The following is a 14,322-nucleotide window of genomic DNA, read 5'->3' on the forward strand; positions in this document are numbered from 1 at the left end:
TTTTTGCCATGACAAGAAAGTTTAATCTCTTTTCAAGGATACACTTGACCTTTGCGCCCCTGAACCTAGTATCACACATTTTATTCCAGTTCCTGCTAAGCGGGAATAAACCAAATATTCCAGCTCCCACTAAGCAGGCTGACCTGAAAGAAGAAATCCCCACATTCTTGACCTGGACAGCAACCCTCCAGCAGAGTGAAGAGGGGGAAGAGGAAGAAAATTTAACTAAAATGATGGTTTTTAATGGGATCCAGAGGTATGGTTACAATTACACAGAGTCCGACACACAAAACCGTGGGTGATCAGGAGTTGGAAGGTTACAAAATAACGAGGATAACACTGGGTACAGGAAGAAAAGCTGCTCCAGAACCCGAGGAGCCAGGCTAATACGGCCTCTCCCTTCGATCCTGTCTGTGCTCACCCCTGCAAGAAAGAGCATCCATTAGGTCTGAGTTGCCAACCTCTCCACACCCCACTGCCCCTGCTACCCACCCCAAGAACTACCTCCTCTCTACAGGTACAGACTCTAAGTGGGTCTACAGATGAGCAGCCACAGGTAATTTTCCTTCCCTCCTTCCCCACTCACTCTGGTTAAGTCTCAGCTTTCCCATCCAGCCCTCAAAACCAAGCACATTCTCAAAACCTGGACACCCCAAGACCTCTCTTTCCTTTCAATGTGAAGTCTGCTCTACCTTCATTGCAATTTGAAGTCTTACTCACCTGGAGTCCATCTTGCCAGGGCCAAAGCCACCTCTGTCCCCACCACCCCGGCCCCCTCGGAAGCCCCCACGGTCCCCGCCTCGGCCTCGGTAGCCGCCTCGATCATAGCCGCCTCTGCCGCCACGCCGATCATCTCCGTAGCTGCCCCCTAGGAAAAAGGCAACACAATGGATCACATGCCCTTATTGTGTCCCCCAAACCCCACCCTCCCTCTGGCCTCAGTGCTTACACTTTAGGGCTTTCTTTCGTTTTTTTTGTCTTTTTGCCTTTTCTGGGGCCACTCCCACAGCATACGGAGGTTCCCAGGCTAGGGGTCTAATCGGAGCTACAGTTGCTGGCCTATGCCACAGCCACAGCAACATCAGATCCGAGCCACATCTGCGACCTACACCACAGCTCACGGCAACACCGGATCCTTAACCCCCTGAGCAAGGCCAGGGATCGAAGCCGCAACCTCACGGTTCCTAGTCGGATTCGTTAACCACTGCACCACAACGGGAACTCCCTTATACTTCAGGGCTTTCTGATCCCAACTCCTTATCACCAGCTCTGCCTCTTGCTTACCCATATGAGAGCCTCCTGGTCCCCCTCCTGGGCCATCTGGCTTGGGGGCCTTACACTGGTTGCATTCATTCCTCCAAGAGAAGTTCATGTTCTCACACGTGCTGAGGAAGGAGGAAGTGGCCAAGACCTAGAATTACTCCAGTGACCTTACGGATACCTGAGCAAAACGAGGCCTCAGAAGCAAGGTAAAAACATTGTTTCTCAGGAGCAGAGACAGAGACTGCAGGTTAGTGAGCCCAGTCCCCTCCTTCCCACTACAGCTACCTGACCAAGGCCAGCTCCCAGCCAAACCCAGTCCCCATCAGTGTAGCTGGAGAAACACACCCTCTCCCAGAAAGGCAGAAGGCACACATGTCAAGAGGGCGGAGAACCAAATTTCACTCACGGATTAGGACACTTCCAGTCCCCGGCTCGCTGCTGTCCTCCTCCGCCACCGCCGCCACTGGGGAATCCTCCTCGGCCACCGCCACCACTGCCACCACCTCCGTAGCCCCCACGGCCCATGGGTCCTGGTGCAGATACAAGAATGGGTCTGCTCCCCTTCCGAGCCTGCCGAACCTGAGCTTCTTTTCTACACAAACCCTGACCACCCTCCCCCGCCACCTCTCTACAGCAACAGCAGCAGCAGCAGCAGCAGCTCACCTCCTCGCCCTCGGCCTCCACGACCATTGCCACCGCCCCGATTGAAGTCTGCTCGCCGAGTAGCAAATGAGACCTTGATAGGATTCCCCGAGAATTCTTTACCTAAAGGAAGGAGGGATGACTTTTTTGGTGGGCATGTTAATGATGGGAGAAGCTACGCATGTACACGGTGTATGGGAATCTCTGTACCTTCCCTTCAATTTTGCTGGGAACCTAAAACTGCGCTTAAAAAAAGTCTTCACTTAAAAAAAAAAAAAAAAGAGTCTGGCCTCATTAACTAGGGCATGGGTAATAAATTAAAAAGGATCATCTTGGAAAAAAAAAAGAGGCATGGAGACTTTTGATTAAGACCTGTGGGGGTCCCAAAGCACACTTGGTACCATCAAGAGAAAAATGCTTTCCTTTAAAAGTTCATCATCTCAGGAGATGTAAGCAAAACCAAGATACACCGGGTTAGCAGACCGTGCTGGACGACGCAGAGAAACCCTCAAAACGGAGCCTGCTTCCCAGAGCTGGCTGCACTTCGCCCGGCCCCCCACTCCACTGCCGCCTCACACACACCATCAAACCAGTCGATCGCTGCTTTCGCAGACGGTGGGTCATCAAAGGAGACTGTTGCCTCTCCCTTCAGCTTGCCTGTTTCCCGGTCCGTGTACAGATTAATCATGGGCTGTCCCGTCTTCTTATTTGTCTAAAGAAAGTAACAGGGGATAACATCAGTTCTCAAGGATACAGCCCTATCACAACCATACCTTCCATCTCAACTTGAAAGCCTCTGCCACAATTGTGTCTCCTTCAACACAAGAAAAGATGGAACAGGATTATCCAGTACAGGGTCAAAAGTTTCAGACACTCCCTTTTTTACATCAATTGTGCCTCTTTGGTAAAAGGTGACTTTTAGAAAATAGCAACGGCTGATGTTCTTTCACATGAAGCAGCTAACTAGTACAAGACTGTTCTTTTCACTGTGGTGTGAAAACCCAGAAGCCTGCGGCACTGATACAAAGCACCCACTCTGCTCCATACGTACCTTAATGATACCGATCTGCTTGAAGTAATCAGCCACAGACTCAATTGTAACATTCTCGCCCAGGCCTTGCACGAAGATGGTGTTGTTGTCTGAATTATCTTGTTCTGCTTGGCGAATGCAGGAGGAAACAGAAGGAGAAAACAAAAAAATTACTGTCTTAAAAACTAACTTCAAGATTTCTTTTTTTTTTTTTTTTTTGCTTTTTTAAGGTCACATCAACAGCATATGGAAGTTCCCAGGCTGAGGGGTTGAATCGGAACTACAGTCACCAGCCTACACCACAGCCACAGCAACCCGGGATCCCTGAGCCATGCCTGCAACCTACACCGCATCTCACAGCAACACTGGATCTTTAACCCACCAAGTGAGGGCAGGAATCGAATCTACACCCTCACGGATACTAGCTGGGTTCCTTTCCACGGAGCCACAATGAGAACTCCCAAGAATTATGATAGTTAGCTTTCAAAGGAATGAAATTCCAACCCAAGCAAGCAATCTATTTTGGTTTAGCTCAGACAAATGAAAGAATTCCCCATCCTTTCTGTTTCGTTGTCTGAGTGCCCGGCTGCTGGCCATTTCACAAATCTTATTTTACGACGCTTTGACACATGCTCATGTTCATTACAGAAACTGCGGCTCGGGAGTGAATCGCCCAAGGCCACACGGTGCCTGTCAACTTTCAGTCGAAGACCCACATGTTAAGAAACCTATCTTAAACTAATCCAGTACACAAACATAATCACAACAAAACATACAGGGTTCGCTTGTGGCACAGCATGTTAAAGACCTGGTGCTGTCACTGAAGCAGCTCAGATGCTGCTGTGGCACAGGTTTGATCCCTGGCTCGGGAACTTCCACAGGCTGCGGGGAGGTGGCTAAAATACAAAAATAAAAAATTTGCTAAGTGCTTCCCTTTCTCCTTTCTTGTTCTCTAATCTGGTCATGATCCACATTTTTTAATTAAAGCCACTGCTTTATGGTCCACACACAGATGTATCATCAACTCCTGAGACCTGTTAGAAATGCAGATTCTGGGGCTCCTCCCAGACCTACCAAACTGCTGGGGGAGGAAATCAGCGTATCAGGTATTTCTTCTTTTTCTTTTCTGCTTTTTAGGGCCGCACCTGCAGTATATGGAGGTTCCCAGGCTAGGGGTCCAATCAGAGTTACAGCTACCAGCCTACACCACAGCCACAGCAATGCCAGATCCAAGCCACATCTGCCACCTATACCACAGCTCACGGCAATGCCAGATCCTTAACCCATAGCCTCATGGTTCCTGGTCGGATTCGTTTCCACTGCACCACGACGGGAACTCCAATATCGGGTTATTTCTGATTCAAGCTCATTTACACATCACTGCTAAGCATAGCTACACCCTAACTCCCTGCCCCAGGTTTTCCTTCTTCTCTACCCCTGCTTTTTCAGATTCCTTTCTGTTTCGAAAACATCCAGAAAAAGTCCCGATACCATCTTAGCCCTTCTTTCGTGCCGCCTGCGGACTTACCAGAGTCATGACGTGATCCTTGGTCCCGAGGGCCTTAAGTGACATGAAAAAAAAACAAAAAACAAAAAACAAGGAGAGAGGAGCCGTTAGTCAACAGGGAGAGACAGACAAGGGAAAATTAACACCAAATCCAAACTTTTGCAAAATCTCAGGTAAGTGCTCTCACAGCCTCACTCCAAACCCTGTCCTGGGTTGCCCGCCCAGAGAAAAGTCCTAGGCAGGTCTGGGCAAGACACAGGCCCCTTTTCTTAAGCTCTGTATGTAACTTGAGTCCCCACAGGGACAACTCCACACTTCAGAAAATGCTGCCTCCCCCAGCTCAGGCTGGGCAATGTCCTCAGCACAGAGTGGGAGGGCCAGGAGGGAGACCCAGTGAAGTTAACAAACCAACTCCGAGCTTGGCCCTGTTCTCTCACCCCAGAGAGAAATGGGCTCGCCACCAGCAATGTGATGTGCATCCAGTTTCTCCAAACTTTAACACCAAAGACACTCATCCCTTGTGGAACAAGTTTTAATTTCATCTTTAGAAACCATTCTTAAAAACCGTGTTGTTTTCCCCCAAAAACCACATGAAAATGATCAGACGTAACAGCTACTGCATTTGTTAAGCACGTCCCAGGGAACAGATCAGAAATCTTATTTCCATAATGCAGCCTCTATTTTTTTTTCCAGAGACCATCTTTGACCAAAGTTTATCTGCATTCACCATATATATTGTACCCATACTCAATGACACCTAAGTCATGAACCCGAGCCTTTGGCTTTAAATGTTGAGACCAATCAAGAAACCTTTTGTTAGTTAACCAAACCAGAAAAGTTCCAGCTTACTGGGAGACTTCTCAAATTTGCCATTTTTCCATGAATTCAGTTTGTGCTCTTTAAGACCTGGTTATTCCCCATGAGCCACACATGCTCCCCAACCTTTCTTGAAAGGAGTCCACACCTTCCTGCCCGGAGCTGGTTTCTACTTGCCCGTCTGAGTTGAGTTTAAATATGCGTATGAAGAATTGCATTGACACCATTCGGTATTATAGACACAGACACCAACGGCACCATCCTCAGGGCAGAGCCAGAATTCACATCCCTCGTCCAGAATTAAACACGTGGAGATTGTTACCTACACACACGCACATACATACACACACACACACACAGCTAGGACACACTGATCAAAAGGATCCTAGAGCCAAGTTGGCACCACGTGTTCCAGCACACACTCTCCGGGTTCTCATAACGGTGGTCACTTAGTGCCAGGTGTGGCAACACTCCTTGTCAGAGGCCTACTAGACACCTCTTATTAACCTGGGTCCAACCAATTTGGTACCAGACGACTGCTGAGTCTTAGCCCTGCCTGCCTGCCTCCAGGTTGGCACACATCTGGCAGCAGGGGGCATTCTACACCACCCCTCTCTGGAGGTGGTTTCTAGACACTTCAAAACCTTTGACACTTAAAACACGCTAAGACATCTGCAAATGAACAATCAGACAAAGCATTGCTGGGAGTTGGGAATTTTGGAAACTCTGTTCACTTACCACCAAATTTATTGAAGCCACCACGGTCACTTCCGCTGGAGAAGACAAGTTAGAAGAAAGGACATGAAGCTTCCAACGGCTACAAAAGGGCGGTTTTTGATTTTGTTCAACATTCCCCAAACATGGGTAGGTGTTTTGGGAAAATGATAATACGAGTGGCTACGAAGATCCATTCCCCTTCCTGACCACCCCTTGTCTGACCTTTGAGCATGTCACACACACGTGTGCCATTTCTGACACGAATGTTTAAGATTGTGCTTTAAAAGGTTATATATCTATTTCCTCTGGAAAAAAAAAAAAAAGACCCATTTTCCTTGGTCGTTTCTTCCGACGAAGCAGATGTTTTTTCCTCTTGTCGTGTGAGTGGTTGACAACCCAGCAGTTGCTTTAAAAACCCTACCCCGATGTACCCAGAAGACATTTCACACCAGGCTGGGGTAGCCCTCAACACATTTTTGTGATTTTTGCTTTGAAAGCAGCAAGCAGACCCAACCCCATTCCATAAAAAGTCAAAACCAAAGGCAAATTCCCCTTAAAGCGAGACAAACCTGGCTAAGCCCTGGCCTAACTACTGAGCTGGTTTTGATCTCTCCCCCCCACCCCCGGGGTCACCCCTTCTACACTGTGAGAAGAGCGGAGTATTTTGCAATGTCACCTTTCATACCTGTGGCACATAAAATGCAGAGCAAGTTAACAGTCACATAACAGTTGTTTTTCTTTTCAAAGTTTTGCATTAAACACACGCACACAACAGAGGTTTCCTTACTTGGTAAGGTTTTTTGAGACTGCCCCCACCCACCTCTGAATACTTACCACATACAAATGCTCTTTTAAAAAACCTACTTTTTTTTCCCCAAAAGGAGGAACACACTGGCATTCCTCCCCCTCTCAAGGGAGACGGTAGGGTCCAACAGATTTGACAACTGTTTTAACATCAAATCTAAGGTCTTACTTCAACTGCAGCGGGAAGGGGAGGAAAAGGTGGTCCGGTGGGACAAGTAACCCGGGGAAGAGGGACAGTGGAGCACATAGGTGGGGGACCACTGGCCAGCGAACTGTATTTTTGTCCAAAAGGTCCGCACACTTCAGACAACCCCGTAAACCAAGTCACACACAGCATCATTACTGTCTGTCAGTCAAATTAGTGCAAGTCAAGCTCGTGGATTCAAATGACTACAGGATACAGGAAGAGAGAGGAGCCAATTCCTGGAAGCTCAAGTCAGGTTAACCACTTAACAACTCCCTCAGAGGACACGTGGGAATACGAGTAACGAGCCTCCCTGTTACCAGGAGGGGGATCATCAGTTTCCTTTGCAGACAAAGAAGCCTTTGCTTCCACGTTCCTTGCCTAGGATATCGAGGACTCCAATCCACATACACCGCTAGGTTTCTCCTTTTTCTTTAGAGAGCAAAGCATCAGGACTCAAATCTCTATACAGAAGTGTGGGCGGAAGTTCAGGCTCCCGAGTTCTCACAAAAATCAAGTGGGGGGGGTGTACGAAGACACGGTCACTGCTTCCAACCAAAGCCCTCGCAAACCCCTAGCATAAGACTAACCATGCACTAAGGGACTAGACTTCAAGGGAGACTCATGCAACCAACCCTCCCCGCTTCCCGCTGCTGTTACTCCCTGGCTCACAAGACACCTACCCCATGCCGCCTCTGCCTCCACGGCCACCTCCACGCCCTCTGGGTTCATAGCCACCACTGCTGCGGTTGTAACCACCACCGCCACCGCTGCCGCCGCCCCGGCCACGGCCCCCACGGTCCTGCTGGCCTCCCCCGTAGCCGCCGCTCTGGTCCTGATTGCCATAACCGCCGCCACCACCACCACTCATGGAGGGCTGATCTTGGCCATAACTACCTGTCAGGAAAGAAAAGACGCTTTTAAATGAGACTGCGCAGTAGCATAAGGCAGTTCAACAATGTCAGGAGAAAAATGACAAGAGACATAAAAATAAAGCTAGGGACTAAGAACCCACGATTTTTGTTGTTGTTTTTTAGGGCCACACCCACAACACATGGAGGTTCCCAGGCTAGGGTTCAAACCGGAGCTACAGCTGCCAGCCTACACCACAGCCACAGCAACAGAGGATCCGAGCCACATCTGGGACCTACACCACACGTTGCTCATGGCAACCACCAGATCCTCAACCCACTGAGCGAGGCCAGGGATCAAACCTGCATCCTCATAGTTCCAAGTCAGATTCATTTCCCCTACGCCACAATGGGAACTCCTACCCAAGATTTTTTTTTTTTTTTTGTCTTTTGTCTTTTTTGTTGTTGTTGTTGTTGTTATTGTTGCTATTTCTTGGGCCACTCCCACAGCATATGGAGGTTCCCAGGCTAGGGGTCGAATCGGAGCTGTAGCCACCGGCCTACGCCAGAGCCACAGCAACGCGGGATCCGAGCCGCGTCTGCAACCTACACCACAGCTCACGGCAACGCCGGATGTTAACCCACTGAGCAAGGGCAGGGATCGAACCCGCAACCTCATGGTTCCTAGTCGGATTCGTTAACCACTGCGCCACGACGGGAACTCCTACCCAAGATTTTTAAGAACGCTTTTAGGGTAAGGGTCAAGCAGAATGATTCCTTCCAAGAAACAGGTATGAGATAAAGCCGAAGACACCTTACCTCCGCCACCCCCTCCACCACCGCCACTGCTACTGTTGTACTGGTTCTGCTGTCCATAGCCCTGAGGGGGATTATAGCTTTGCTGCTGTCCATAGCTTTGCTGCTGTCCACCATAGCCAGATTGCTGGCCATAGCCCCCACTCTGGGGCTGCCCATAGCCACTGCTCTGCGAACTAGTACCATAACTAGGGAAAAAGAAAAAGAGTCATGATGCCAGCGTGTCCAAAACGTCCTTTCACTTTCAGTGCATCCCATTCTCTATACCCAACAGATACGGCCCCCATCACTCCTCCTAACGACTCCAACTGCTTAGGAGTCATTACTCCTTACTAACTCGCCCCTGTCTTTCAGTCCTCTCCCCTCTCTCCACAACTCCTTACCTTCCCGAGGTGCTGCTAGGAGCTGGCTGCTGGCCATAGCCAGGGTATGAAGACTGCTGCCCGTAAGACGATTGAGAACCCTGGCCACTACCATAGCCACCAGTTGAGCCATATCCCTGGGGAGCTGACTGTGCGCCATAGCCTGCTACGAGAAAAAGAAAAAAAGTCATGAATTGAGGAATGAGAATAGGTTGATGAAACACTGTATACATCCCTAATGCTACCTACACCTGAAGCCAGCCTCTTGAACCACCGCCAATCACAGCCCAAGAGATCCCTCTCCTTTAACAGCATTTAACCAGCCTGTGATGTACATCTCAGATTATTTACCCTTCAGCACCTAAGGGCAAATTCCACCTCTTTGTGTATCAATGTGATATACAGTATGCTGATTTCCAACGTCTTCAAGCAAATCATTTTCTCCTTTTATTTTTTTTTATGCTTTTTAGGGTCACACCCACAGCATAGGGAGAGTCCCAGGCTAAGGGTCGAATTGGAGCTGCAGCAGCTGGCCTACACCAAAGCCACAACAGGATCACACCCAAGTTGCGTCTGTGACCGACACAACAGCTCACAGCAACGCCAGATCCTTAACCCACTGAGCAAGGCCAGGGATCAAACCGGAAACCTCATGGCTCCTAGTCGACTTGTTTCCGCTGCACCATGATGAGAACTCCCCATTTTCTCCTTTTAAATATCAAAAACTTAAAACTCTTTTCCCTTTAGGGAATATTCTTCCCCAATTTCACTTTCATTCTTAGGGGAAACAGGGAGAAGTGCAGCATAAATCAAAAAATGCAAAGTCAAAGAAAATAAAAGGAAACAGAATTAAGTACTTGGAAAGAACTCAAACTCTAAGTAGCTTGAAGGATCACAGACTGGTTAAGGGCAAAGAAACTGGGGGACAGTTTCAACAGTTCAGCACTGCTTAGGTTTAAGAAAAGCAACATTCAGAAAAAGCAGGAAGAGGAAGGGTGACCCACTTAAAAAGACTCACTGTTCTGGGTCTGTCCATAAGAACTGCCATAGCTGCTCTGGCCATAGCCTGAAGTGTCCGCTGACTGGCCGTAACCGCTGTAACTCTGCTGTCCGTAGGGCTGGTTGCTCTGCTGGGAATAGCCCTGCCCAGGCTGGGTGGGGTAGGCCCCGTAGCTGGAGAAGAAAAGGCAACAACGGTGCTCTCAGGAAAAGACACCTTAGCCACCCTTGCCCCCTACAAACTCTGGAAACCCAGAAATGACACTCACCTTTGGGTTGCTTGTTGGGTATAGTCTGCAAAACAGAAAAATACAATCATATTAACATTACCTTCAGCCACCCCTAAGAGAACAAACTAGAGGTAAAGGCCTCAACTCAAGCCCCAGAGCCCCTAGATGTGAAAATTGACAAGGCAGAAATCCCCTCCTGAAACCCTAGTTGAGAGGGGCAAGACGGCAGACCAAAGTCAAGTTTTCTCACAATAAAGACACACCAAAAAAGCGAATTTCTACCGAGACCAAGAGGCCTTAAGTACTGGAAAAAGCAAGAGTCCTGGTGGACAACTACCATTTTTCTGCAACTTCAACTGATATCCGGAACTGCACAAACTGACTCACATGTTTTCACACCCACTCTATGAGGAAGGTATCCCCAAGAGTCCAACTGAAGCCACACAGCTGCTTGAGCAGAACAGGCTTTATTGCAAGCCAGAAGCAAAAACGTTCCGATTGTAGCCTGCACTTTCTCAACCCAAAGAAAGTCTCAAGATCTGGAGAGAGGCCACCCTCCATCCAATCTTGGAGACAGGAACAGGGGGCTTTTAGTGCAGAGCCAGCTCACCAAGAAGGGAGAATTCTTTGACCCCAAACGACAGAGATCGCCATCAAAGAGCGGTCGCCTCGAGAGGCAAGCCGACTGGTACTCAGGTCCTCAGCCCTACGGCTCCCAACGAGTTCCTATCTCCCCTGCCTGCCTCGGGGCTGCGGGGAGACTTGGCGAATCCAAGGTAACGAAAACGCCACAAGGAAGACAGCACAAGCCTGATCAACTCATCTCGATACAGGAAACAGCTTTCCCCGCAGGAAACGGCAAAAGGATCGGGAGAGGGTGTGGCCTAAGGCGGCCGTTCCTTTCAGTTCCTACCTCCCAAGGAGGAAAATTTAGGCGGGAAAAGCCTCACCCGGTCCCCAAGTCCGTTGGACCACCCCCTAGCCCCCCACCCCTAGCCGTTAAACGGGCGCGCGGTCCCGATCCAAAGCCTCCGCCCCCAGCCGCGTGGCACGCGAGGCGGGAACGAGGAGGTCCCGCCCCTTCCCGAGGGACCCCGGGAGCGAGGCCCACACCGGACGAGCGCCGCGGAGCTGCCGGTGGAGGGTCTCGCGACAAAAAGCAGGGCCGACACGAGGCGGGAGGGGGGTTCGCGCCGCCAGAAAAGGGGGGAGGGGCCAGTAGAGCGCGTGCGCGCACCGAGTGCCCGGATGCAGCACTGCGACAAAGCGGGCCCGAGCGCGGGGCTGGAGACGCGGAGGAGAGAAGGCTACGGGGACCAAGCATTTCCATCCGCGTCTCACGTCCCCAGTCACCAAGAAGAGTTCCTCCCAACCCTCACCTAAAGGAAAGGGGCTGCAAAGGGAAGACCTCCCGCCCTGCGCGAGGCGCCAGCGGAGCGAAACAAAATGGCGACATCGGCCTCCCCCTTCCACCCCTCTCCGCTGCTTCCCGCCAGTGGTGCGGAGAAGATCCTACATGCGATCGCTGCCCGGGCCCCACCGAGAAACAAAAGCCCAACTGGGAGCTTACGAGCTCCAGGGCTGGCGCGCCACCGCCGCCTCGCGCACTTACATACCGTTTGAGGCCATGTCCGCGCACGCGCGCACAGGCCGGCAAGCAACAGAATTCCAACACCGCTGAGCACCGACGCCTCGAGGACTGAGCAGCCCCGCCTCCTGCGTCGAGGTTTATGTACGCCTCCCCCGCCTACGTATCCTGGGGGAATGCACCAAATGCGGAAAGGAAAAGGGGAAGCATGGCCGGACTCCTGCCGCCCTTCAGGGAATATATAGGGTCCTAGCCGGCAGAACATAATTGTTATTCACTAAGAACCATGCAAATAATATATATAGCCTTATTTTTTCTGAGAAATAATTTATATTTTCTCTGAAGGACGAGCCAAAGATTCACTTCCACCCCTATAAGATCATAATGGTACAGTCCGATTACCCTCTGGGGGCGGGGCGAGGGGCCTAGGGCGTCTGCGGGCGGAACTGTAGTCAAAGCCGGGAGTCGTGGGGCGGGAACCGAAATTCCTCAGGCTGGCCCCTTTCGCTGGGCCTCACTTTCACTCCGGATAGCGAGCTTCTCCGCTCCACTGCCCTTCCACTGCATCAGATGCATCCTCCCTCCCGCGCCAGCCTCCCTCTCTTGGTTCTAACGTCCCTCCCCCGACCACACACACTACCTTTCTTCGTCTTGGTTTTCACTCATCGTCTTTCAGGGTTGTCCTTACCAGGGCTTGTGGATTGTGACGTTTGACGTGAAAGCAAGCATGGAGTTTAGCTCGGACCCCTGGGTCCTGTTTTGATTAAGCATTTATGGCCCACCTACAACCTCAAAGCTTGGCTTCTGACTCGCTGTTGGACAGAAAAGCCCAAACAATCCGGAGATTGAGATTATATCAGGGTTCTCCCAGCCTTTTGCTGATAAAGGGCTGGGAGTATTTTCCTGAAACCCTACGGAGGAATCAATGTGCAGATCCAACAATAATTGATATTTGTATAGGGCTGAAGTGGCTTCAGAATGCACAATTAGAGAGTTCTCTCAGGGCACAGTGGGTTAAAGATCTGGCGTTGTCACTACTGTGGCTCAGGTGGCTGCTGTGGCAAGGGTTCACTCCCTGGCCCCAGAACTTCTGCATGCAGTGGGCGCGGCCAAAAAAAAAAAAGCCCAATTAATTGCTTTTCCATCACAATCTTACGAAGAAAGATAGCAAGGCTATCTTTTATACACCAAAAAAATGAGACTCAGGCCAAATGCAATCTATGATTATGGAACAGCCAAATGTAAGGGGTCTAATTCGAATCCAGGTCTGTGTGGCTGCAAAATACTCCTTTTGTTAGTTATACAGACATTTTGAAGTGTTCTGAAGCTTGTTCACTCCTTATGAGAAAAAGGACAAAACATGAAATTCAAATTAACTTGCAACTTGCACTCTCATCAGCCTTGCCTGGAGAAGGAAAGCTGAAAGTATTGAGAAAGGTCCCTGGTGGTCTAGTGGCTAGAATCAGGTGCTTTCACTGCTACAGCCAGAGTTTAGTCCCTGGCCTGGGAACTGAGAGCCCATATCCAACCACTGCACACTGAAGGGTGGGAAGAGGTGAGTATTAAATAAAACAAGGTAAAGGGCATTATTCCTGGTACACATATACCATGCAGATTTTCCTTCCCAACTTATCTTTGACACGTGTTCCAAAACTTCCCTTGTAGGCTGCAGACATTTTCCTAGAGAAAACAGCTATGCCCTTGGAGTTCCTATTGCCATGCAGTGGTCAACAAATCTGACTAGGAACCATGAGGTTTCGAGTTCAATCCCTGGCCTTGCTCAGAGGGTTAAGGATCCAGTGTTGCCATGAGCTGTGGTGTAGGTTGCAAACGTGGCTCTGGCATAGGCCAGTGGCTACAGCTCCAATGAGACCCCTAGCCTGGGAATCTCCATGTGCCACGGGAGCAGCCCTAGATAAGGCAAAAGAAAGAAAGGAAGAAAGGAAGAAAGAAAGAAAGAAAGAAAGAAAGAAAGAAAGAAAGAAAGAAAGAAAGAAAGAAAGAAAGAAAGAAAGAAAGAAAAGAAAAGAAAACAAACAGCTATGCCCACGAACTTCTACCCAATTCCTAATTTCGGCTGTGATGACCTTTGAACACCCTGACACCCACCCCACCACCACTGAGAGGGCAGTGTGACCCTGAAGTGAGGGCAAACAAAGGGAAGTCCATCACTCATTCACTCATTGATTCCCCAAATATTTATTAAGTCCAGGGACTGTTCTGGCCACTGAGGATGCATTAGTGTACAAAATAGATGAAACGATTTAACAACAGGGGTAACACAATAAAATTTATATAAAACATATTTATAATAACACTTTCATAAGTCTTGCTAAGTATTGGGCGCTATTCTGAGCACTTTGAGTATACCTTGTGTAATCTTTTTTTTTTAGAGCCACACCCCCAGCATACGGAAATTCCCAGGCTAGGGGTCTAATTAGAGCTTCAGCTGCCAGCCTACACTACAGCCACAGCAACACAGGATCTGAGCCTCCTCGGCAACGTACACCCTA

The 14,322-nt window shown here is 49.6% G+C and overlaps 1 protein-coding gene across 2 annotated transcripts; it reads right to left on the bottom strand.

Annotated features, from left to right (window-relative positions):
* Positions 221-11,948, bottom strand: FUS (FUS RNA binding protein). 2 transcript variants are annotated; one of them, XM_013995581.2, is made up of 15 exons: positions 11,838-11,948; positions 10,261-10,285; positions 10,011-10,165; positions 9,014-9,155; positions 8,634-8,818; positions 7,647-7,860; positions 5,997-6,031; positions 4,464-4,496; positions 2,957-3,060; positions 2,488-2,617; positions 1,927-2,028; positions 1,670-1,793; positions 1,285-1,385; positions 721-868; positions 221-423 (listed from the first exon to the last, which is right to left on the bottom strand). In XM_013995581.2, the coding sequence occupies exons 1-15, from the start codon at positions 11,848-11,850 to the stop codon at positions 384-386; spliced, it is 1,551 nt and encodes a 516-aa protein (XP_013851035.1). In that variant the 5' UTR covers positions 11,851-11,948; the 3' UTR covers positions 221-383. The 2 variants fall into 2 exon arrangements, with proteins under 2 accessions (XP_013851035.1, NP_001274349.1); NM_001287420.1 differs by having other exon boundaries at positions 384-423; positions 9,014-9,158; positions 11,838-11,850.

The sequence above is a fragment of the Sus scrofa genome, chromosome 3 (assembly GCF_000003025.6).
Source record: "Sus scrofa isolate TJ Tabasco breed Duroc chromosome 3, Sscrofa11.1, whole genome shotgun sequence".
Classification (NCBI taxonomy): Eukaryota; Metazoa; Chordata; class Mammalia; order Artiodactyla; family Suidae; genus Sus; species Sus scrofa.